The sequence below is a fragment of the Dasypus novemcinctus genome, chromosome 10, assembly GCF_030445035.2.
Source record: "Dasypus novemcinctus isolate mDasNov1 chromosome 10, mDasNov1.1.hap2, whole genome shotgun sequence".
Lineage (NCBI taxonomy): Eukaryota > Metazoa > Chordata > Mammalia > Cingulata > Dasypodidae > Dasypus > Dasypus novemcinctus.
In genome coordinates, this window is record NC_080682.1 from 74,999,868 (window position 1) to 75,022,557 (window position 22,690).

Below are 22,690 nucleotides of genomic sequence, written 5' to 3' on the forward strand. Positions count from 1 at the left end.
AATCACCTCCCCATCTGGACTGCCCAACCTTTTAATTAAAATACCCAACTCCTGCTACTTTTTAACCCCAATGACCCAAACCAGGGATAATGAGTAGGTAAGTAACTTCACAAGTCAAGGAGACCAAACAAAGCTAGAAAATTGCTATTCCCTACATCTCTTCACATACCTTCTCCAGATGATTTGTTTTCAAACTCATTTTTCACCTGGGTTTTCCCTCTCAATCACCAACATGGTTATAAGCCCCCGCTCCTCCCCAACCCCCCCCCCCCCCCCCCCCCAAAATAAAGCAATTCTCTCAATACTGCACGACCTAATACTGTTGTCCCACTTCCCACTTTCTGACAAGGTTCCTCCTGATTCTGTTTTCCCTTTCTAACTCCCTGAAATTTGGTTTTTAAAATTCCATTACCCTTCCTTCCCAAATCCAACCACAGTTTTCGGTCCTGATCTTTCTCGATACTCCGCTGGATTTAACACACCCTTCTAGAAACTCTCTTCAAGAACAAACACGTGCGTAGCTTCTACATTCTTTACAGCGCCTACTCGGGTCCTTCCTAATCCTCTCATCATATATGTCCCCACGTTTACTTCCAGTTAGCTGGATTCTGGTTCCCGTGCCGCTAACGCGTTTCGGATCGCACTCTGGTCACTCGCCTGCTCAGAGCTCACGCTGGAGACGCTGTTGAACCCCGGGAGAAGCCGCTATCCAGCCGCCTCTCAGCCTGCAGCGTTGAAACTGACGACCAAGCCGGGTGGGGGCGGGGCCTTGGACCTCTGAGGAGGTTTGGTCCTCGGCAGTTTCCGTCCTAGGCGGTTCCGGAAGAAGATGCAGGGCTAAGGTAGTGGTTTCTGCTCCGGGTTCTGGCTGGAGATGGAGTTCGACTGCGAAGGTGTGAGACGGCTGCTTGGCAAGGTACGGGCAGCCCGCCGGATCGGGTCTGGGGACCCGGGATTTGGCGGACGTCTTGCGGGTCGTGGGGGCATCTCTGTCCTGATAGGGCTGCGACCTCATCCCTTTTCCCTGGCCCGGCGTGGGGCTTGGGGGCGGGCGGGTTTGAAGCTGTGGGGAGCTGCCTCTGGGAGGCCGCGGGGGTCGAAGGTCAACACCTTCCTCTTGGAGATCTGGGCCCTGGCTCCGCCCCCAACTTGGAAGTGTCCCAACTCCACCGTGCACAGGGTATCTCTTGCGCCACCAGCTACATTGGCTTTAAATACCTCCCATCATATGCTGTGTCTTTAACCACACCTTTCTGTCTGCTGAAATTGCCTGTCCTTTTTTTTTTCCTTTTTTTTTGAAATACTCCTTTATAAGACCTAACTTAGATGACACTCCCTTCTCTCTAGCAGCTTTCAAAAATATCGATTTTCACTTTGTGGAGTCATTTTTTGCAGACCTTACTCCTGTTGTGAACTTGAATCAGAGACTGTACTTTTGTAGTCTCTTCACTCAGCACTGTGCCTGACAACAAATATAACTGCAGTGACTGGAAGAACTGAGTGGATTTAGGAATGAAAGCAGGCCCTAAAGGCACAGGAGAGATCCTTTTAATGTTGAAAATTTTGAGTGGTGGAAGAGGCGACTCAGAAATCTGACCTACATTGCTGGGGCGTGACTAGCTCCAGCTTCCAGGTCAGAAGGTGCTCTTCCAGGTCAGTCCAGGCTCTGTTTCCCCACGAGTGTACAGTATGAGTCAACCCCCTTTTCACCAGCTTCCTAGTTAAGTGATTTTTTTTTTTCTTTGACATACTGGGGCTAAGGATTGAACCAGGGACCTGGTATGTGGGAGGCCTGTGCTCAACCATTGAGTCACATCCCCTCCCCCGAGCTGTTTTTTGTTTGTTTGCTTGTTGTTTATTTTTTGTTTGCTTGTTTTTAGGAGGCACTGGGAACTCAACCCAGGACTTCCCATGTAGGAGGGAGGCGCTCACTGCTTGCACCACATCCACTCCCTTAAGTGAATGGTTCCTGCATGGTAACCATACACTTACACCGTTTTGGATGAACTTGCCCATGCTATGTTTTGCTGTGGCAGGTTGCAGACCGGTGAGAGGTTCTGTAGCTCCATAATTAGAATTTTTTATGTAATTGATCAGAATAGTTTTATCTAATGTGACAGGTATAGCATTTGTAGGAAGGGAAGTATCCACATGCTTTGTGTTACTAACACTTTGTCTCCTTTTTTTTTTTTAAAAATCTGCCATCTTTTTAATGACATATCAATGCCAAAATCCTAAATAAAACATTAACAAACACAATACTACAGCACATTGAAAGAGCAGCAGTAGTGACCACGTTGACTTTATGATGAAATGCAATGATAGCACATTGAAACAGTTCACTAAACAAATAGCTCCAAGAGGCAAAATTATTTGATTACATCCATAGCAGCTGAAAAAGCACTAAATCTTATTTAATATCCACTCTTGATTTTTTAAAAAAATCTCCTAATAAAATGAGAATAAAGGATTTTGTTTAAAATGACAATATATCTGTTTTGGTACCCAAGCCAGCATATACCTAGTGGAAACCACCACAAGCATGTTCCATTGAAGTCAAGAAGAGGGAGTGGGCATAGCTCAGGGGTTTAGCACCTGTTTCCCATGTACAAGGTCCTGGCTCACTCCCTGGTACCTCCTAAAGAAAGAAAAAAATAGAAATGACCATGCCTGGGATCACTACAGGTCTTTGACAAAATTTTGGAGGTATTCACTAACATCACTGAAAAAGAAAAAGGACTTAGAGTTAGAAAAATTTGAAAGGAGGAGGCCTTTTGAAATAATGTATAAATTAGAAAATTTTTAAAGGAATTGAAGCAGTGATTTGCAGGTGACACGATTTTACACATGGAAACCCCAAGGGAAATGAAAATAGAAACACTATCACAAACAAGAATTTGGAATAAGAAAGAGTGGTACAAAGATGCAATACAGGGAGAAGAGTCTTTATGTAAACAGTGAGATAGAAGATGTAACAAAAGAAAAGAGCCTGCTTACAGCAGCAACAAAAAAGATGAAATCTGTGAGGATGGAGGAAAAATGTATGTGATCCATGAGAACTTTAACATTTGTGGCAAATGGGAGAACAGACGTGCTCTTGGATGAGAAGGTCCAACATCATAAAGATATCATTTTGTTCCTAAGCAAAGCTATAAACAATGTGATCCCAACAGAAGTTTTTAGGGTAAATGAGCAAGTTGATTCTACAGTTCCCTGGACAATGCAGTAAGCAGAGGAGCCAGAAAATCCAGTGAGGGAATTAGAAAGAGGCTAGCTGTCCTCAATACAAATTTTAAAACAAGTCTAAACTAATTTAAGAAGCCCAGACCTTGACTAGACAGATAAATCAATCCAACTGACTGGAGAGTTTAGAAGACCCCAATTCACAGGGGAATTTAGAACATGATAAATATGACATTTAAAATCAGAGAGGAAAAACTGGTTATTTAACAAATGGTACTGGGAAAACTGGGTGGTCAGCTGGGAAGAAATGAGGTTGGGTTTCTCCCTCACCTTTTAAAGGTTTAAAAAGTATGGAAGCAACCATAAGGAAGGGAGGACTTCTTTTAAAAAGGTCTAAAACTCAGAAGCCTAGAAGAAGCCTGGTAAAGCTGACTTCTGTCTCTCTTTCAAAGATGAAATTCAAAGAGACATTCTGTCAGGGGTTTTAATGAGCGGAGGATAGTGGATTGTTCAGTGGAAAGAATTGTTGAAGTTGAGAGTAGAAAAGGACCACAGCGTGATTTTGGTGGAATTAGAATGAAGGAAGAAAACAGTTGTTTTCTCAAGAGTGAGAGTAGAATAGAAGAATTTTATCTTATTATCAGTGTGTAGCATGAAGTCTGACACAGGTGTATAATAATATTTGCAAATGTGTACTTTAATAAAACCAATCAGAAACAAGTCAGTTCAGCAAATATTTCTAAGGTTCCTCAACCCACTTAGAAACGAAATAATGTAATTTAATACCTAGAAATAATTTTGGTGCAGAAAAGTCTGTGGAGAAGTGAATAATACATTTAAATCAGGCAACTGTATGGAGAAAATGGAAAACCTTATTGAAAAAAAAATTTTATACACCATAAATAGATAACCCAACTTTGTGGATGTGAATATGTCAGTTCTCCCCAAATTGATCTATAAAGTCAAGACAGTTGCAGTCAAAATCCTAACATTACTTTAAGAACTTTTCAAACCATTTGTAGAATTCATTTGGAAGGGCAAAAGGCTAAGAATAATCTTGACATTTTTGCAGAAGAATAAGTGTTAGGGACTTGCCTTACCGTATGTCAAGACTACCATAATTAAACTAGTGTGATATTGGTATAAGATAGATTGACCAGTGGAACAATCTAGAGGGCTTACAGATGTTTTGGAAGGTTGTTATAAAACAGAAGCATTGCAGAAAACTGCAGTAAGAAGAATGCAGGGACAAATGATTATAAGAGAAAACAGTGAAATTGGATCCCTACCTCACACCAAACATGAAAATTCCCAGTGGATTAAAAACTTACATGCAAAAGACAAAATTTAAATTTATAAAGGTAGGGGTGAGTCTTTATTGACTCAGAGTAGGCAAACATTTTTTATACAAGACACAAAATACTCATTAAAATAAATAACTTTTATATCAAAAGTCATCATGAAGAGAGTGAAGAGGCAAGCCACAAACTTAGAGAAGATATCTATAACACACGTAACTGTGAAATGAATGGTATCCAGAATATATAAAGCACCTCTACAAATCAGTAGGAAATTGGGCAAAAGACATGAATCGACTTAAAAGAAAAAGAAAAGGAGGAAACAGGGAAATGAAAGTTCAGTCCATTAGTAATCATGGAAAAGCAGATTAAGACCATGATAAAATGTTGTTTTCCTTCATAACTAAATTAGAAACAACCCGAATGTTCACTAACAGGAGAAAGGATTATTGTGGTATGCTCAAATGGAAAACAAACACTGTATTATCCAGCAGTGAAAGTGAATGAACTATAGCTACAGAATGCAACAATACAGATAAAACTTAGCAACATTGTATTAAGTGAAAAAAAGTCAGATTTACAAAGTGATATTTTGATAAAGCCCCCAGACAAGGAAAACTAAACAATAGACAAACAATATGTTTAAGGATATATCTGTGATAAAACTATGGAGGGCTAAGCAAAGGAATGAAAACATGAATCAGGGAAGTTGGGGAAACAGGGAGGGGCAGAGTACTCAGGTAATATAATGATACTGGAAATGTTCTGGGTCTGTGTTGTCCAATATAGTAGCTATTAACCACATGTGATTCTTTAAATTTAAATTACTAAAATTAAATACACTTTAAAATTCAGTTTCTCAGTCACATTAGCCACATTTCAAGTGCTCAGTTGCCATATTTGGTGAGTGGCTACTAAATTGGGTAGTACACATATATATATCATTTCTGTCATTGCAGAAAGTTCTGTTGCATAGCACTGTTCTAGATCATAAGTGGGATGGTTGGTTCACAGGTGTTTATTTTACTGTTGTTCAAAGTGTGTGTGCTTGTGTGTATTCTTTAGTTTGTACTGAATATTATGTTTAGAGAAATCACTAGTTCCCTAATTTCTGGTTCCTACTATTTCAGCTGGATTACCTTGGACAAATAGCTTGGATTTGCACTCTGATAAAATGTTAAGATTGGACTTGATCTTTAAGATCCTTTCCTGCTAAAAACTGATTTTATAAAATGATTTTATAAAATGATGCAACAAACTTCCTCAAAGTGTTCTGCATTTGATTAGTGTTAATACTCTTTGATGTTCATAAATATGTTTCTTGAATATACTGTAATTTAGCAGGTAAGGCTAAATTTTATAAAATTTCTCAATTTTTAAGCCTTACTAATTTTTATGACATACTGTATAATTGCTTTAGTTTTAGAATTTCTTGGGCCAATTTTTCTCTTTAATGAAGTGTCTGCATCCTTTAAGAATGTGGCATTGTCCGGACCAGGTACATTTCCTTAGAGAATGTTTGCAAAATTCTTTGTGGGAAAGGATAGGTATGGAATCTCTGTCTTAATATTATACAAGAAAATATTCTGTTTCATATATAATGAAAATAGTATTAATATTTTCCTCAGGACGCATAAAATAGGTCTGGGATTTTACTTCAGGTCTTTAAAAGGCAAGTCAAATATTTGACTAGTAGTGACATTTGGGTTTCCAAGCCCTAATGAAGAGGTGCTTTGCCTTCCCAATTAAATCAGTTCTGCTGTGTCCCTTTGCAGCCATTAATAGTCAAATTCTCAGAGAATGTTAAGGACATAGGCAACAGCTTATAATATTAAGGAGAAAATAAAACAAAAATTATATTCTACACTGTTTTAGTGTTATGAACATTCATGAACTATTTAGAATTTTATTTCATTCCCATTTTTGTTTACACTGAGTCAGGGACATGTCTCACTTCATCCATTAGTCTGCTGTAGTTAATACTGACCAGTTCTTACTTTTGATGCTCAAGGCTGAGCATCTTATAAATTTGCCTGTTGACTAACTCCTATCCAAAGAACACAGTCCAGTCAGCCTGTATTAATTGAAGGCATACACTGTGCTAGATGATAAGAGATACAAAGATGAATGAGATGATTCCTGCTTTCAAGTTGTTTACAATCATCTGCTTTTCCTTACGCCAAATTCTTCTCCATCTTAGAATGACCTTCTCCTTTCCCTTTAATTTTCTGTGCTATTCTGGACTCTAAATTCAGCTATAGACTCAGTTTCTCTAGGAGGACTTTCTGAATATTGGTTATGTCTTATATTGATTCATGGTTTCTTGCCTGTGCTTACTATAGTTACATAATTTATATAGTATCTCACTTTTGCAAGTTATTCATTAAAGCCTCTCTTGGGGAGCGGATATGACTCAAGTAGTTGCACCTGCTTTTAACACAGGAGATCCCAGGTTTGGTTCTTGGTGCCTCCTAAAGAAAAAACAGACTGAGCAGACAATAAGCAAAAAAAACCAAAAACAAAACAAAAACAAAAAAAACAACAAAGGAGCAGACAACAAGCAAAAACAACAGGCAAACAGGCAAGGGAGCCATCGGGAGGGGGAGTGGAATCTATTAAAAAAAAAGAACTATCTCTTTTTATTTTTTATTTTATTTTTTAAAATTAATTTATTTTTTTAATTTATTTTTCTACCCTTCCCCCCACACCCCGACTGTCTGTTCTTTGTGTCTATTTGCTGCATCTTTGTCCGCTTCTGTTGTCAGTGGCACGGGAATCTGTGTTTCTTTTTGTTGCATCATCTTGTTGTGTCTTTTCTCCGTGTGGGTGGCACCATTCTTAGGCAGGCTGCACTTTCTTTGGCGCTGGGTGGCTCTCCTTTCGGGGCGCACTCCTTGCGCATGGGGCTCCCCTACGCAGGGACACCCCTGCATGACAGGGCACTCCCTGCGTGCATCAGCACTGCGCATGGGCCAGCTCCACACCGGTCAAGGAAGCCCGGGATTTGAACCGCGGACCTCCCATGTGGTAGATGGACGCCCTAACCACTGGGCCAAGTCTGCTGCCCAAGAACTGTCTCTTGAGGATGAAAAAACTTAAGGCTCAGAGGAAATGGAAGAAGAAATTTATATATTTTTAAGCATCTATGTGCCAGGCACAGTAATAGCCTTTTTTTTTTTGGGTAACAACTTTATTGAGATATAATTCACATACCATATAATTCACCCATTTAAACTGGTTTTTAGTATATTCACACAGTTGTGTACCCATCACCGCCATTTTAGAACATTTTCATCACCCCCTACAAATTAGCAGTCATCCTCATCTTCCTATAGTTCATCTCTTCCCCCCAAACCCCCAGCCCTAGTAACCACTAATCTACTTTCTGTCTCTATGGATTTGCCAACTCTGGGCTTTTTCTAAACATGGAAACATACATTATGTGGCCTTTCAAGTCTGGATTCTTTCAGTTAGCCTAATGTTCTCAAGGATTATTGATGTTGTAACATGTATCAGTACTTCATTTCTTTTTAGTGTTGAATAATATTCATTTTATGGATATACCACATTTCATTTATCCATCAGTAGATGGACATTCAGATTGTTTCTATTTTTGGCTATTATGAATAACACTTCTGTGAACATTTGTGCAGAAGCTTTTTGTGGACTATGTATTTATTTCTCTTGTGTATATACCTAGGAGTGGAATTGCTGGTTCATTTGGTAACTATGTTTAACCTCTTGAGGAACTGCCAGACTGTTTTTCAAAGCTGTTACACTACTAGCATTTATATTTTACACTACCAGCCGTGTATGAGGATTCCAATTTTTTTACATCCTAAAACTTGTTATTGTCTTTCTTTATTATAGTCATCCTAGTGGGTATGAAGTGGTATCTTGTGATTTTGATTTGCTTTTATTTGATGACTAATGATGAACACTTTTTCACATACTTATTGGCCGTTTGTTTATGTTCTTTGGAGAAAGGTCTTTTCAGGTCCTTTCTTTTTTGGGGGGTGGAGGTACCAGGGATTGAACCCAGGATTTCGTACATGCAAAGCAGATACACAACCACTGAGGAGCTATACCTACTCCACTGCCCATTTTTAATTGGATTTTGTTTTTATTTTTGAATTGTAATTTTGTTATGTATTATAGATACAAGTTCATCTCAGTGTATGATTTGCAGATATTTTCCTCTGTTCTGTGCTTTATCTTTGCATTTTCTTGATGATATTCTTTGAAGCACGAAAGTTTTTAAATTTTGATGAAGCACAGTTTATCTGTTTTTTCCTCTTGTTACTTGTGCTTTGGCCACATATCTAAGAAAGTTTTATCTTTCATAACCCAAGGCCACACGCATTTACTCCTCTGTTTTCTTCTAAGAGTTTTTTTTTTTTTAAAGATTTATTTTTATTTATTTAATTCCCCTCCCCTCCCCCGGTTGTCTGTTTTCTGTGTCTTTTTGCTGCGTCTTGTTTCTTTGTCCGCTTCTGTTGTCGTCAGCAGCATGGGAAGTGTGGGCGGCGCCATTCCTCGGCAGGCTGCTCCCTCCTTCGCGCTGGGCGGCTCTCCTTATGGGTGCACTCCTTGCGCGTGGGGCTCCCCTATGCGGGGGACACCCCTGTATAGCACGGCACTCCTTGCGTGCATCAGCACTCGCATGGGCCAGCTCCACACGTGTCAAGGAGGCCCGGGGCTTGAACCGCGGACCTCCCATGTGGTAGACGGACGCCCTAACCACTGGGCCAAAGTCCGTTTCCCTCTTCTAAGAGTTTTATAAGGAGTGTAGCTCTTACATTTAGGTCTGTGATTCATTTCAAGTTAATTTCTGTGAATGGTGTAAGAAAATTAACTCTTTTTTTAACCTGTGTTAGGAAGACTTTTCAAACAAACAAAAAGAAAGACTTTTTTTTCCTATTAAATTGTCTTGGCTCTCTTGTCAAAGGTCAGTTGACGGGAAGCAGATTTGGCTCAACTGATAGAGCGTCCACCTACCACACAGAAGGTTCAGGGTTCATATCCAGGGCCTCCTGACCTGTGTGGTGAGCTGGCCCATGCACAGTGCTGGTGTGCACAAGGAGTCCTGTGCCACGCAGAGGTATCCCCACACACAAGGAGTGCATCCTGCAAGGAGAGCCACCCCGTGCGAAAAGAAGTGCAGCCTGCCCAGGTGTGGCACTGCACACATGGAGAGCTGAGGCAGCAAGATAATACAACAAAAAGAGACACAGATTCCTGGTGCCACTGACAAAAATGCAGGTGGACACAGAAGAAAACACAGTGAATGGACAGAAAGCAGACAACGGGGGGGGGGGGGGGGGGGGAGGGAAGAGAAAATTTAAAAAGAAATCTTTTTTAAAAAAAGTCAATTGACCTTATCAAGATGGGAGTATAGGATTATCCAGTTAGAGATAGCTAGATAGATAGAGGGCGTATTCAACTTGGAACTCTGTAGGATGATAGAGACTGGAGAAAGACTCCATAAATGCTGAATTGAAGGGGGAAAAAACCCCACTAGGGGTGAAAATCAGGTTGGAGAGTGGGGTCCTGCATGGTTTAAGAGACCCACATTGGGGAACAGATGTAGCTGAAGTGGTTGAGCACCTGCTTCCCATGTATGAGGTCTCAGTTCAATCCCCAGTACCTTCTGAAAAAAAAAAGACATGCATCGGCAGCACTCTGGCCCAGGCACTTTCTGTTTTGGTTGCTGACTGCAGAATCACCCATGTCAGCAGCTTAGAGTTACAAACACATTCAGACACAGGGCTCAAAGGCCATATAGTCCCAAGGCAAGGACCTAGCAGCCAGCATGCATGTGCATACATGAGAAGTGGTTCCCTGGAAGAGTCACCCACAGCAGAAACATTGGCAAGCTGTGCACATTCCCAGCTGTCCCTATTTGCTGGTGCATCTAACCAAAAAAAATTGAGTGTTTTTTGACACTGACTCCATCTGGCTCTGTGGATCAGGATCCCCTTAACACAGAAGTTACTAGAGGCAGAAAAACCTCATGAAGGGGAAACGGACTTTGGCCCAGTGGTTAGGGCGTCCGTCTACCACATGGGAGGTCCACGGTTCAAGCCCTGGGCCTCCTTGACCCGTGTGGAGCTGGCCCATGTGCAGTGCTGATGCGTGCAAGGAGTGCCATGCTACACAGGGGTGTCCCCCGCGTAGGGGAGCCCCACGTGCAAGGAATGCACCCATAAGGAGAGCTGCCCAGCGCGAAGGAGGGAGCAGCCTGCCGAGGAAATGCGCCGCCCACACTTCCCGTGCCCCTGACAACAACAGAAGCGGACAAAGAAACAAGACGCAGCAAAAAGACACAGAAAACAGACAACCGGGGGAGGGGAGGGGAATTAAATAAATAAAAATAAATCTTTAAAAAAAAAAAAAAAACCTCATGAAAATGGAATCTATACTCTGGAATGCCACACAGAGTGTAGGAGATGAGTTGATCAAATCATAGCTGCTGGGAAGTGAAAAATGTATGAAAACACAGGGAACAGCCCATGACTCCCAAAGGAAGAACAGAGGAAAGGAAATCCTCTTCTGGAGGGAAAATAGTTGGGGACACCCAGGGCAAAAGGCAAATACAGAAAAGAACTGAGAAAATTTGAATTGATTAATAGGGGCTGCTCTAAAGATTGAGTACAGAATGGACTAAGTGTTGAATAAGAGCCTTAACACACAGTCAGTCTTCATTAAAACTCTAGGCAAGAGGGAGAAACTGATTTCGAGAATTAGTACTCAGAACAATCAAGTGCCCAAACATCAACAAAAGGTCACAAATGATACAGAGAAAGAGGAAGGGAGAACTCAGTCAAAGGAACAAAGGGAAACTTAAGAGGAAATATAGACAGTAGAAAACTAATCAAAGATGTTCAGTCAAATCTTCTAAGTCAATTCTAGGAGCTAAAAGAAAATATGGATAGAAATAAATATGGATATACAATTAAGGGATATAAGGAAAATTATATATGAACAAAAGGAAGAATTAGAAAGTTTAAAAGAACAAAATTTATGGAGAGGAAAACATTGGCGATTAAAAATAATCTGTACACTAGTATTGAACCATCTGAGAAAGAAATCTGGAAAAAAAATTCCATTTACAGTAGCAACAAAAAGACTCAAATACCTAGGATTCAATTTACCAAAGATGTACAAGACCTATATTCAGAAAACTACAACAATGCTAAAAGAAATCAAAGAAGACCTAAATATATGGAAAGACATTCCATGTTCGTGGATTGGAAGACTAAAAATCATGACAGTATCAGTCCTGTCCAATCTGATTTATAGATTCAATGCAATACCAATCAAAATTCCAACAGCCTACTATACAGAAATAGAAAAGGCAATTACTAAATTTATTTGGAAAGGAAAGAGCACCCAAATAGACAAAAGCATCATAAAAAGGAAGAGTGATGGGAGTGGATATGGCTCAACTAGAGTTTCTGCCTCCTACATGGGAGGTCCCAGGTTCAGTTCCCAGTGCCTCCTGAAAAAACAACAGAAAAACCAGCCCGAGAAGTCAGTGTGGCTCAGTGATTGAGCTCCAGCTTCCTGTATGTGATGTCCTGGGTTCAATCACCAGCCCCCGGAACCTAAAAAAAAAAAAAAAAAGATGTGGGAAGAATTTCACTGCCTGACCTTGAAACATATTACATAGTTATAGTGGTCAAAACAGCATGGTATTGGCAAAAAGATAGACACTCTGATCAGTGAAATAGACTTGAGAGTTCAGAAATAAACCATCACCTCTACGGCTAACTGGTTTTTGCAAATCTACCAGGTCCTCATTACCAGGACAAAACAGTCTCTTCAACAAATGGTGCTGGGAGAGCTGGATATCCAAAACCAAAAGAATGAAGGAGGACCCCTATCTCACTCCCTATATAGGAATCAACTCAAAACGGATCAAAGACCTAGATATAAAAGCCAGGGCCATAAAACTACTAGAAGAAAATGTAGGGGAATATCTTAAAGACCTTGTGGTGGTGATGGTTTCTTGGACCTTATACCTAAAGCATGAGCAATGAAAGAAAAAATAGATAAATGGGACCTCCTCAAAATTAAACACTTTTGCACCACACAGAACTTAGTCACAAGGGTGAAAAGGCAGCCATCTCAATGAGAGAAAATATTTGGAAATCACATTATCCAATAAAAGTTTAATATCCATGAAATATAAAGAAATGCTACAACTCAACAATAAAAAGAGAAAAGACCCAGTTTTTAAAAATGGGCAAAAGACTCAAAGAGATATTTGTCCAAAGAAGAAATACAAATGGTGAAAAAATACATGAAAAAAATGTTTACCATCACTAGTGATTGGGGAAATGCAAATCAGAACTACAGTGAGATATTTCACACCTTTTAGAATGGCCGCTATTAAAAATACAGCAAACTACAAGTGTCAGAGACAATGTGGAGAGATAGGAATGATTATTCACTATTGGGAATATAGAATGATACAGCCACTGTGGAGGACTGTTTGGCAGTTCCTAAGGAAGTTGAATATAGTGACCCAGCAATACCACTACTAACTATATACCCACAAGAACTGAGAGCAGCGACATGAACAGGCATCTGCACACCATTGTTCACAGCAGCATTGTTCACAATTGTCAAAAGATGGAAAAAACCCAGATGTCTATCTACTGATGGTTAAACTGTAATTGGTACACATGATGGAATATTACATAGCTGCAAGAGGAAATGAAGTCTTGAAGCATATGACTACATGGATGAATCTGAAGGACATTATGTTGAATGACGCAAACTGGACACAAAAGAACAAATACTTCATGATTGCACTACTGTGAACTAAATATATTGTGTAAACTCATGGAGTTAATAACTAGAATATAGGTCACCAGAAAATAGAATGAGTTTAGAGAATGGAAAGCTGAAAGTTAATCTGTGCAGAATTGGTTAAAAGGTTGTTTGTTAATCTTTGGAAATGAATGGAAAAGTCGAAAGCACATCATACTGTTTGTAACTCACAGTGCTGTTATATGGGGATTACAGTGGTTGAAATGGAAAGTCTAAGGTCATATATATTACTAGAAGGAAAGCTAAAAAATGTAATATGGAACCGTATAGCATAGTGAAACCCCATGTGAAATATGAATATGGGTAATATTGCATATATAAGACTTTTTCTTTGAAACAGAACACATATATATTAATGTTACAAGTTGTTGATATCAGGCAAAAAAAATCCACAACAAATATTATGCTAAGTGAAAGAAACCAGACACAGAGTATTGCATATTATATGATTCCCTTTATATAAAATGTAAATATAAGTCAATTTATAAAGATAGAATTAGTTTGGTGGTTATGTAGGGTTGGGGAAGGATAGAGGGATTGAAAGGTGACTGCTAAGGGGTGAGGGGTTTTTGTTTTGCAACAATGAAATTATTCTAAAACTTTTTCGTGGTGATGATTGCACAGCACTGTGATTGTGCTGGAAGCCATTGATTGTACACTTTGGATGGGATGTATGATATGTCACTGTAGCTGAGTAAAATTGCTTTAAAAATACCCTAGAGGCTTTAAACAATAGATTTGAATAGGCAGAAGAAAAAAATCAGCAACCTAGAAGACAGGACAGTTGAAATCACACAGCCAGAAGAGCAGATAGAGGGGGAAAAAACAACAAAAAAACAACAAAGGAGCAGATGTGGCCCAAGCAGTTGGGTGCCTGTCTCCCACATGGGAGGTCCCAGGTTTAGTTCCCAGTGCCTCCTGAAGAAGATGAGCAAGACAGCAAGCTGATGTGATGGGCTGGCATGGTGAGCTAATGCAAGAAGATGATGCAATGAGATGATGCAGCAAGGAGACAACATGGAGAGACACAACAAGTTGGGAGTGGATGTGGCGTAAGTGATTGGGTGCCTTCCTCCCATATGGGAGGTCCTGGGTTCAGTTCCCTCCTAAAAGGAGTGCCTCCTAAAAGAAGATGAGCAGACACAGCACACAGTGAATAGACACAGAGCAGACAGCAAGTATAAACAATGAGAGGGAGGGGTAAATAAATAAATCTTAAAAAAAAAAAAGGAGAGCCTAAGAGACTTGTGTGACAACATGAAGTGTACTAACATGTGCATTATGGGAGTCCCAGGAGAGGAGAAGAAAAAAGGGGCAGAACGAATATTTGAGGAAATAATGCCAAAAATATACCAAATGTAATGAGAGGCCTAAATATGCATGTCCAACAAATACAATGAGCTCTAAACAGGATAAACTTTAGTAAACCTAGTCCAAGACATATACTAATCAAAGTCAAATGCCAAAGAAGAGATAGAGATTTTGGAAAGCAGCAAGATTAAAGGGATTCATCACTGTCAAGAGAACCTTGATAAGGTATGTTTCAAATTCACATCAGAAACCATGAAGGCAAGAAGGCATGGAATGACATCAGTAAGGTACTAAAAGTAATGAACTAGTTTGATGAGTAGTGGGAGTGGAGAGCAGACTCCAGAGAGCTCTGAACAGCCCCACTGCTGCCAGCCTAGTTACCAGCACATCCCAGGAGGAGCAGCAACTGCCACAGCTGGCCAAAGTCACCATCACCACAATCTTGAGCAGCAAGGCCAAGACCCAGCAGCTTCCTACTACCCTGCCCTTAGTACTGTCCTTATCAAACCTGGCACCACAGGCAGTGGCAGGCTTCATATTGGCAGCACCAAAGTCATTGCTACGAAGGTTTTGGGAGCAATAAAATGGTTCAATGTGAGAAACAGATATGGTTTCATCAAAAGGAATGACACCAAGGAAGATGTATTTGTACACCAGACTACCATAAAGAAGAATAACCCTAGGAAGTACTTTCTCAGTATAGGAAATAGACTGTGGAGTTTGTTGTTGGAGAAAAGGGGATGGAGGCAGCAAATATCACAGGTCCTGGTGGAATTTAGTGCAAGGCAGTAAATATTTAGCAGACCATAACCATTATAGATGTTATCCATATCGGAGGGGTCCCTGTGCAATTATAGTAAAATTACCAGAATAGTGAGAGTGGTGAAAAGAATGAGACTAGAGAGTGCTCCCAAAGGCCAGGCCCAACAACACTGGGAGATGATTCCTACCTACTATATGTGGAAACCTCATGGGCATTGACCACAGTATTCTAATCCTCCTGTCCAAGAAGTGATGGAGAGTGCAGACAACCAGGATGCAGGAGAACAAGGTAGACCAGTGAGACAGACTATATATTGGGGTTATAGATCACTATTCCACAGGGGCCCTCCTTGCCAGAGACAACCTAGAGAGGACAGCAGTGAAGATGATAAAGAAAATCAAGGAGATGAGACCAAGGTCAGCAGCCATCTCAACGTCAGTACCACCATAATTTCATTTACCCACGCAGACACCCAGAAAACCCTAAACCACAACATGACAAAAGCAGCCAATTTACCAGCTGAGAATTTGTCTGTTCCCGAGGCTGAGCAGGCAGTAGAGCAGAGCAAATGCTGGCTTACCATCTCTACCATCATCTGGTTCTGTCATCCAACAAGAATAAATGAATATAAAATTCCAGCAAAAAGCAATGAACGAAAGATTGAAGCTAAAGACCTTAAATGTTTGCTTTTAAACAGATAACTAGAACTATCTGCATTATCTATGCAACATGGGTTTTTTGTTATTTTTACCTCAGTACATCTCTTTGGTAATGACAAACCTGTTTTTTAAAAAGCCTGGTTTTGCTCAATACACTTTTTAAAAAAGATTTACTTATTTATTCCCTCCTTTGTGGCTTGCTCCTTTTCTTTTTGCTATCTCTTCTCTGTGTCCATTTGCTGTGCGTTTTTTTCTGTATCTGCTTGTCTCCCCTTTGTTGGGTCATCTTGTGGCGCCAGCTCTCCATGGCGCATGGGTCGTCAACTCTCTGCAGCACATTGGCCAGCTTTGCCCTCACAAGGGGCCCCGGGATGCAAACCCAGAGCCTTCCATGTGGTAGACGGGAGGCCAACTAACTGAGCCACTGCTACTTCCCTCTCAATACACTTTTAAAGGTTTTTAAAATTGTCATATCTGGTCAAGTTGAGTTTTTTTGTGTTTGTTTGTTTTTTGTTTTTTTATGGTACTGGGGACCAGGGATTGAACATGGGACCTCATATTGGAAAGCCAGTGCTCAACCACTGAGCCACATCAGTTTCCCTGAGTTAGTTTGTTTGTTTTGCTTGCTGTTTATTTTTTAGTTTTTTTTTTTCAGGAGGCACTGGGAACCAAACTCAGGACCTCCCATGTGGGAAGTGGGAGCTCAACCACTTGAGCCACATCCACTCCCCAAGTTGAGATTTTTAAGACTCTCATTTTTAATTTGTAATAAAAGTTTACAACTTAATTTTTTTTTAAAGTCAACAAACTTCAAGCAACTGTTAATAAAGGTCTTAAATTAAAAACAAAAACAAAATTAAAGTATTGAAAGAGAAAAACTGTGAGCCAAAATTCTGTATTTGGGAAAACTGTCCTTCAAGAACGGGGGAGAGTTAAGACATTCATAATATTAGTCGGCCAAAGGGGTGCTGGTGCAAAATACCAGAAATTTGTTGGTTTTTATAAAGGGTATTTATTTGGGGTAGGAGCTTACAGATACCAGGCCATAAAGCACAAGTTACTTCCCTTACCAAAGTCTGTTTTCATGTATTAGAGCAAAGTGGCTGCTGACATCTGTGAGGGTTCAGGCTTCCTGGGTTCCTCCTTTCCTGGGGCTTGCTGCTCTTTCCTCTGTGTGCTTACTTCCTGGGGCTCCAACATCAAAACTCCAACGTCTAAAACCCTCAGCTCTGTCCTTTGCAGTGCCTTTTATCTGCGATTCCTCACCCACCAAGGAGTGGAGACTCAGAGCCCTAATGACATGGCCCAATCAAAGACCTAATCATAACTTAATCACGACCAGGTACAGACCAGATTACAAACATAATCCAATATCTGTTTTTGGAATTTATAACTATATCAAGCTGCTACATTCACAGATAAACAAAAACTGTGAGAGTTTGTCACTAGGAGACTTGCCCTACAAGAAATCTTAAGCAGTTTGGCCCAACGAATAGGGCATCCGCCTACCACATGGACGGTCCAAGGTTCAAACCTAGGGCCTCCTGACCCATGTGATGAGCTGGACAACATGCAGTGCTGTTGTGCGCAAGGAGTGCTGTGCCACGTAGGGGTGTCTCCCACGTGGGCAAGGAGTGTGTCCCGTAAGGAGAGCCACCCCTGCCCCGTGTGAAAAAAGTGCAGCCTGCCCAGGAATGACTGCACAGCAAGAAGATGCAACAAAACGAGACACAGATTCCCGGTGCCACTGATAAGAATACAAGTGGACACAGAAGAACACACAGCAAGAGGACACAGAGAGCAGACAAATGAGGGGGAGGGGAGAGAAATAAATAAATTAATTAATCTTAAAAATAAAATCCTAAAAGGAGTTCTTCAGGTTGAAAAGAAAGGACAGGAGATAGTAGCTTGGAATGGTATGAAGTGAAGAACTCCAGTAACGGTTGTAACATTAGTAAATGTAAAACCCAATAGTAGGTATCCTCAAAATGTAACTCTAATCTTTATTTCCTATAATAAGTAGAATACAATTGAATAAGGAATAATTATATAGCCATATTATGGACATGTAAAATAGAAAGAGGTAATGTGTGACAAAACTTAACAAGGGGAAATGGAAGGGTATTGGAACAAAGATTATGTATTAAGTTGGTAACTTTTTAAATTAATAGGTTAGAGACTTAGGTCATTTAATACAAACCCCAGGATAATCACAAAGAAAGTATTTAAAATATATACAGAGACAGAAATGAGAAGGGAGTCAATCAGTTATATCACAGAAAATCAACTATATGTGAAAGAAATCTGTGATAAAGAAACAAAGGACAAATTGGCTGAAATAAGTCCTGCCTTGTCAGTATTTTCACTGACTGTAAGTGGTTTGGACTCCCCAGTCAAAAGATACAGGTTGACAAAATGGATAAAAAAGCATGATCCAACTCTGTGTTGTTTACAAGAGACTGACCTTAGACCCAAAGACACAAATAGGTTGAAAGTAAAAGGATGGAAAAAATATTCCATTCAAACAGTAACCATAAGAGAGCTGGGGTAGATTTACCAATATTGGACATGGGTTTCATGAGATGCTACCCAAAAGAAATGTTCTATGGTCATATTCAGTTGGGGAATGTGGGATGGCACTCCTGTTCTCAGAGAGTTACATTATGTATTTGCTTACTGCAAGTGCTGGGAAGTCCTGTCTTAACAGCACTATATATTAATAAAAGGGGCAATCCACCAAGAAGAAATCACAATCATAAATATTTATGCACCTAACTACAGTACCCCAAAATACGTGAGGCAAACACTGGCAAAACTGAAGGGAGAAAGAGACGCCTCTAAAATAATAGTTGGAGACTTCAGTACACCACTTTCATCAAAGATAGAACATCTATACAGAAGCTCAGTAAGGAAACAGAACTTGCACAATACTATAAATCAACTAGACTTAACAGGTATATACAGAACACTGCACCCCAAACAACAGAATACAGTTTCTTCTCAAATGCACATGGGTCATTCTCCAGGATAGAATACGTTAGGTCGTAAAACAGTAACAGGGGCAACTGGAAAATCCACAAATAAACAGCACACTTTTAAACCATTAGTGAGCCAAAGAAGAAATCACAAGGGAAATCAGAAATATCTTCAGATGAATGAAATGAAATCACAACATGTCAGAACTTATGGGACACAGAATAGAAAAGGCATTGCTCAGAGGGAAATTTATAGCTCTAAATACATACATTAAAAAAGAAGATCTCAAATAAGACCTAAACTCATACCTTGAAGAACCAAGAAAAGCAAACTAAACCCTAAGTGAGCAGAAGGAAGGACATAACAAAGATGAGAGCAGAAATTGTAAAACCAGAGGACAACAAAGGGAAACTTCTTCAAGACCTTGTATTAGGCAGTAGTTTCTTAGACTATGTGGCAGTTTGATATTGATGAATTACAAAAAGAAATACTGATTATGTTTGTAAATTAGTCTGCTCCTCTGAGCAAGTGATACCCTTAGATTGTATTGACTTCAGAGGTTTCACTTTTCCTTGATTAAATAATGATTAAGGCTTTGATTGGGCCATGTCAGTAGGACATTGAATCCCTGTCCCCTTGGTGGGTGCCCCTTGGCAGGTGAGGACTTGCAGAAAAACCACACCACAGAGAAGGGAGGTTGGAGTTTTGATCCTGGAGCCCAGGAAATAAACACACAGAGAAGCGGATACTTGAGCCAAAAAAAGAAGGTTCTATTAGGGATGGCAGAGGCCCTGGGAGGAGAGACAAACCATTTGCCTGAGAGTTTACAGCTGGCCTTGTGGAGAGAACAGAGCAGCTGAGCCTGGAGAGGAACAAGCCCCAGGAGAGAGACAAGACTTATCCCAGCCTACAGCTGATGATGGAAGAAGCTGGGACCACAGAGCCTTAAGAGGAAAGAGGAATCCTGAACCCTTGCAAATGTTGGCAGCCGTCTTGCTCCAACATGTAGCAAGAGACTTTGGTGAGGGAATTAACTTACGCTTTATGGCCTTTGACTGTAAGCTTCTACCCCAAATTAATACCCTTTATAAATGCCAACCAATTCCTGGTATTTTGCATCAGTACCCCTTTGACTGACTAGTAAAGACTACACCAAAAACCTGAGCCACAAAATTAAAAATAGATAAGTGGAACTTGATCAAAATTTAAAACTTTGGTTCATCAAGGACTTTATCAAGAAAGTAAAAAGACAAACTCAGAATGGGAGAAAATAGTTGGAAGCTGTGTATCTGATAAAGGTTTGATATCTAGAATATACAAAGAACTACAACTCAAAAATCAAACCCAATTAAAAAATGAACAAAGGACTTGAATAGACATTTCTCCAAAGAAGATATCAAGTGACCAATTAATACATGAAAACATGTTCAATATCATTCGCCAACAGGGAAATGCAAATCAAGACCACAATGAGATACCATCTCACATCCACTCAAATTGCTACTATTTTTTAAAAAACACAAAATATTAATAACAAGTGTTGGAGAGAATGTGGAGACATAGGAACACTTGTTAATTGTTTATGGGAATGTAAAATGGTGCAACAACTGTGGGAAACAGTTCAGTGATTCCTCAGAAAGTAAAATATTGAATTACCATGACCTGGCAATTCCACTTCTTGGTATATACACAAAAGAATTGAAAGCAGGGATTCAGATATTTGCATGCCATTGTTCATAGTGGCATTATTCTCAATTGCCAAAAGATGGACACAACCCAAGGGCCCATCAATAAATGAATGGATAAACAGTGAAATAGAATTCAGTCATAAACAGGAATGAAATTCTGATGCATGCTACAACCTGGATAAACCTTGAAGACATCATGTTGAGTGAAATAAGATACAAAGATCAAATGCTGTATGATTTCACACATATGAAATAAGCAGAATATGCATATTCATAGAGTCAGAAACTTGAATACAGGTTAATAGGGACCAGGTGAGGGAAGGGAATGGGAAGTTAATGTTTAATTGGTATGAAGATTCTGGTTGGGGTGATGCAAAAGTTTTGGCAATGGGTGATGGTGATAGAGGTCCAACTTTGGCATTGTAATTAATAACACTGAATTGTATATTTGTAAAGGGATAAAATGGGAAATTTTAGGTTATGTTACCACACACATACACACACATAACACAGAGTGGACCCTAATGTAAACAGTGCACTGAAGTTAATAGCTTAATATTGCTTCATTAGTTGTAACAAAAGTACCACACTAATGCAATATGTTAATAATAGGGAAAATTGTGTGTGTGAGAGGGGAGTATATGGGAACTCTGTACTTTCTGCATAATTATCTATAAATCTGCAACTGCTCTAATAAATTTTATTTTAATTCAGTTGACCATAAATCTAAGGTTTTTTCCTGTACTCCCACTTTTATTCCATCATTCTGTATCTCTATATTAATGCCATTGTTACACTTTCTTGATTATTGTACCTTTGTAGTAAATTTTGAAATTGGGAACTGTCTCCTCCAACTTTGTTCTTTCTCAAAATTGTTTTGGCTTTTCTGGCTGTTTTGAATTTTAGGATTGCCTTATAAATTTCTACAAAAGAAGCTAGTTGGTAGTTGAATAGGGATTGTAGTACATCTGTAGTATTGACATTTAACAATATTAAGTCTTTTGATACTTAAACATGGGTTGTCTTTCCACTTAGTTAGGTCTTTAATTTCTTTCAACAATGTTTTGCAGTTTTCAGAATATAAGTTTTGTAATTTTTTGTTAAATTTATTCCTAAGTATTTTATTGTTGCTGATACTCTTGTAAATGGAATTGCTTTCTTAATTTCATATCTGGAACTGTAATAGACTTTAAAAAATTTGTAATAATTTCAAACTTACAAAAAAGCTGCACAATCTATATACCCTTTATCCATATTCACCTGTTGTTAATATTTTATAACACTTATTATATTTTACTCCATGTTCCCTATCATTTGCCCTCTGTGTAAGTATTACTATATAGTTGTTGTTTTTATTTTTTTTTATTGTGGTAACATATAAAAATAAAATGTCCTATTTTAACAACTTCCAAGTATACAATTCAGTGGTATTAATTACATTCACAGTGTTGTGCTACTACCACAGAACAGTAATAGACTCTTTTGGCGGGGGGAGACTTTTTTATAGTTTAAGGTAACTTTATGAGTGTAGTGTTTTTTATTTAAGGAACTTTAGATTACATAACTGTTACATCAAAAATGTAGGGGATTCCCATATACCCCATCTCCTCCCCCTCCCACCAGTAATAAACTCTTAATGTATTTTTTTAAATATATTTTTTATTTATTTTTGAAAGATACTTAGATTAACATAAAATGTTACATAAAAAATATAAGGGATTCCCATATGCCCCACTCCCCACACCTCCCTCTTTTTCCCTCATTAACAACTTCTTTCATTAGTGTGGTACGCTCATTGCAATTGATGACCACATTTGGAGCATTGCCAGTAAGCATGGATTATAGTTTACATTGTAATTTACACTCTTTCCTACTCAATATAATGTATATATATATATAAAGTCCTCTATCTGTCATTGCAATGTCATTCAAAACAATTCTAAGTCCTAAAAATGTCCCCATATTACACCTCTT

At 39.3% G+C, this 22,690-nt stretch overlaps 1 protein-coding gene and 1 pseudogene across 3 annotated transcripts in view; both read left to right on the plus strand.

Annotated features, from left to right (window-relative positions):
• The first annotated feature begins 553 nt into the window (after positions 1 to 553).
• The window catches only part of UEVLD (UEV and lactate/malate dehyrogenase domains), a 118,717-nt gene continuing 96,580 nt past the window's right edge, over positions 554 to 22,690 (plus strand). For 2 of the 3 annotated variants that reach the window (XM_004484257.4, XM_004484259.4), the window contains exon 1: positions 623 to 916. In XM_004484257.4, coding sequence (XP_004484314.2) covers positions 875 to 916 — 42 coding nt within the window. In that variant the 5' untranslated portion in view covers positions 623 to 874. Of the gene's footprint in view, positions 917 to 22,690 lie in introns of all 3 variants that reach the window. The other variant, XM_004484256.4, reaches the window with a different exon arrangement.
• LOC131280053 (Y-box-binding protein 1 pseudogene) lies at positions 9,822 to 16,217 on the plus strand (annotated as a pseudogene).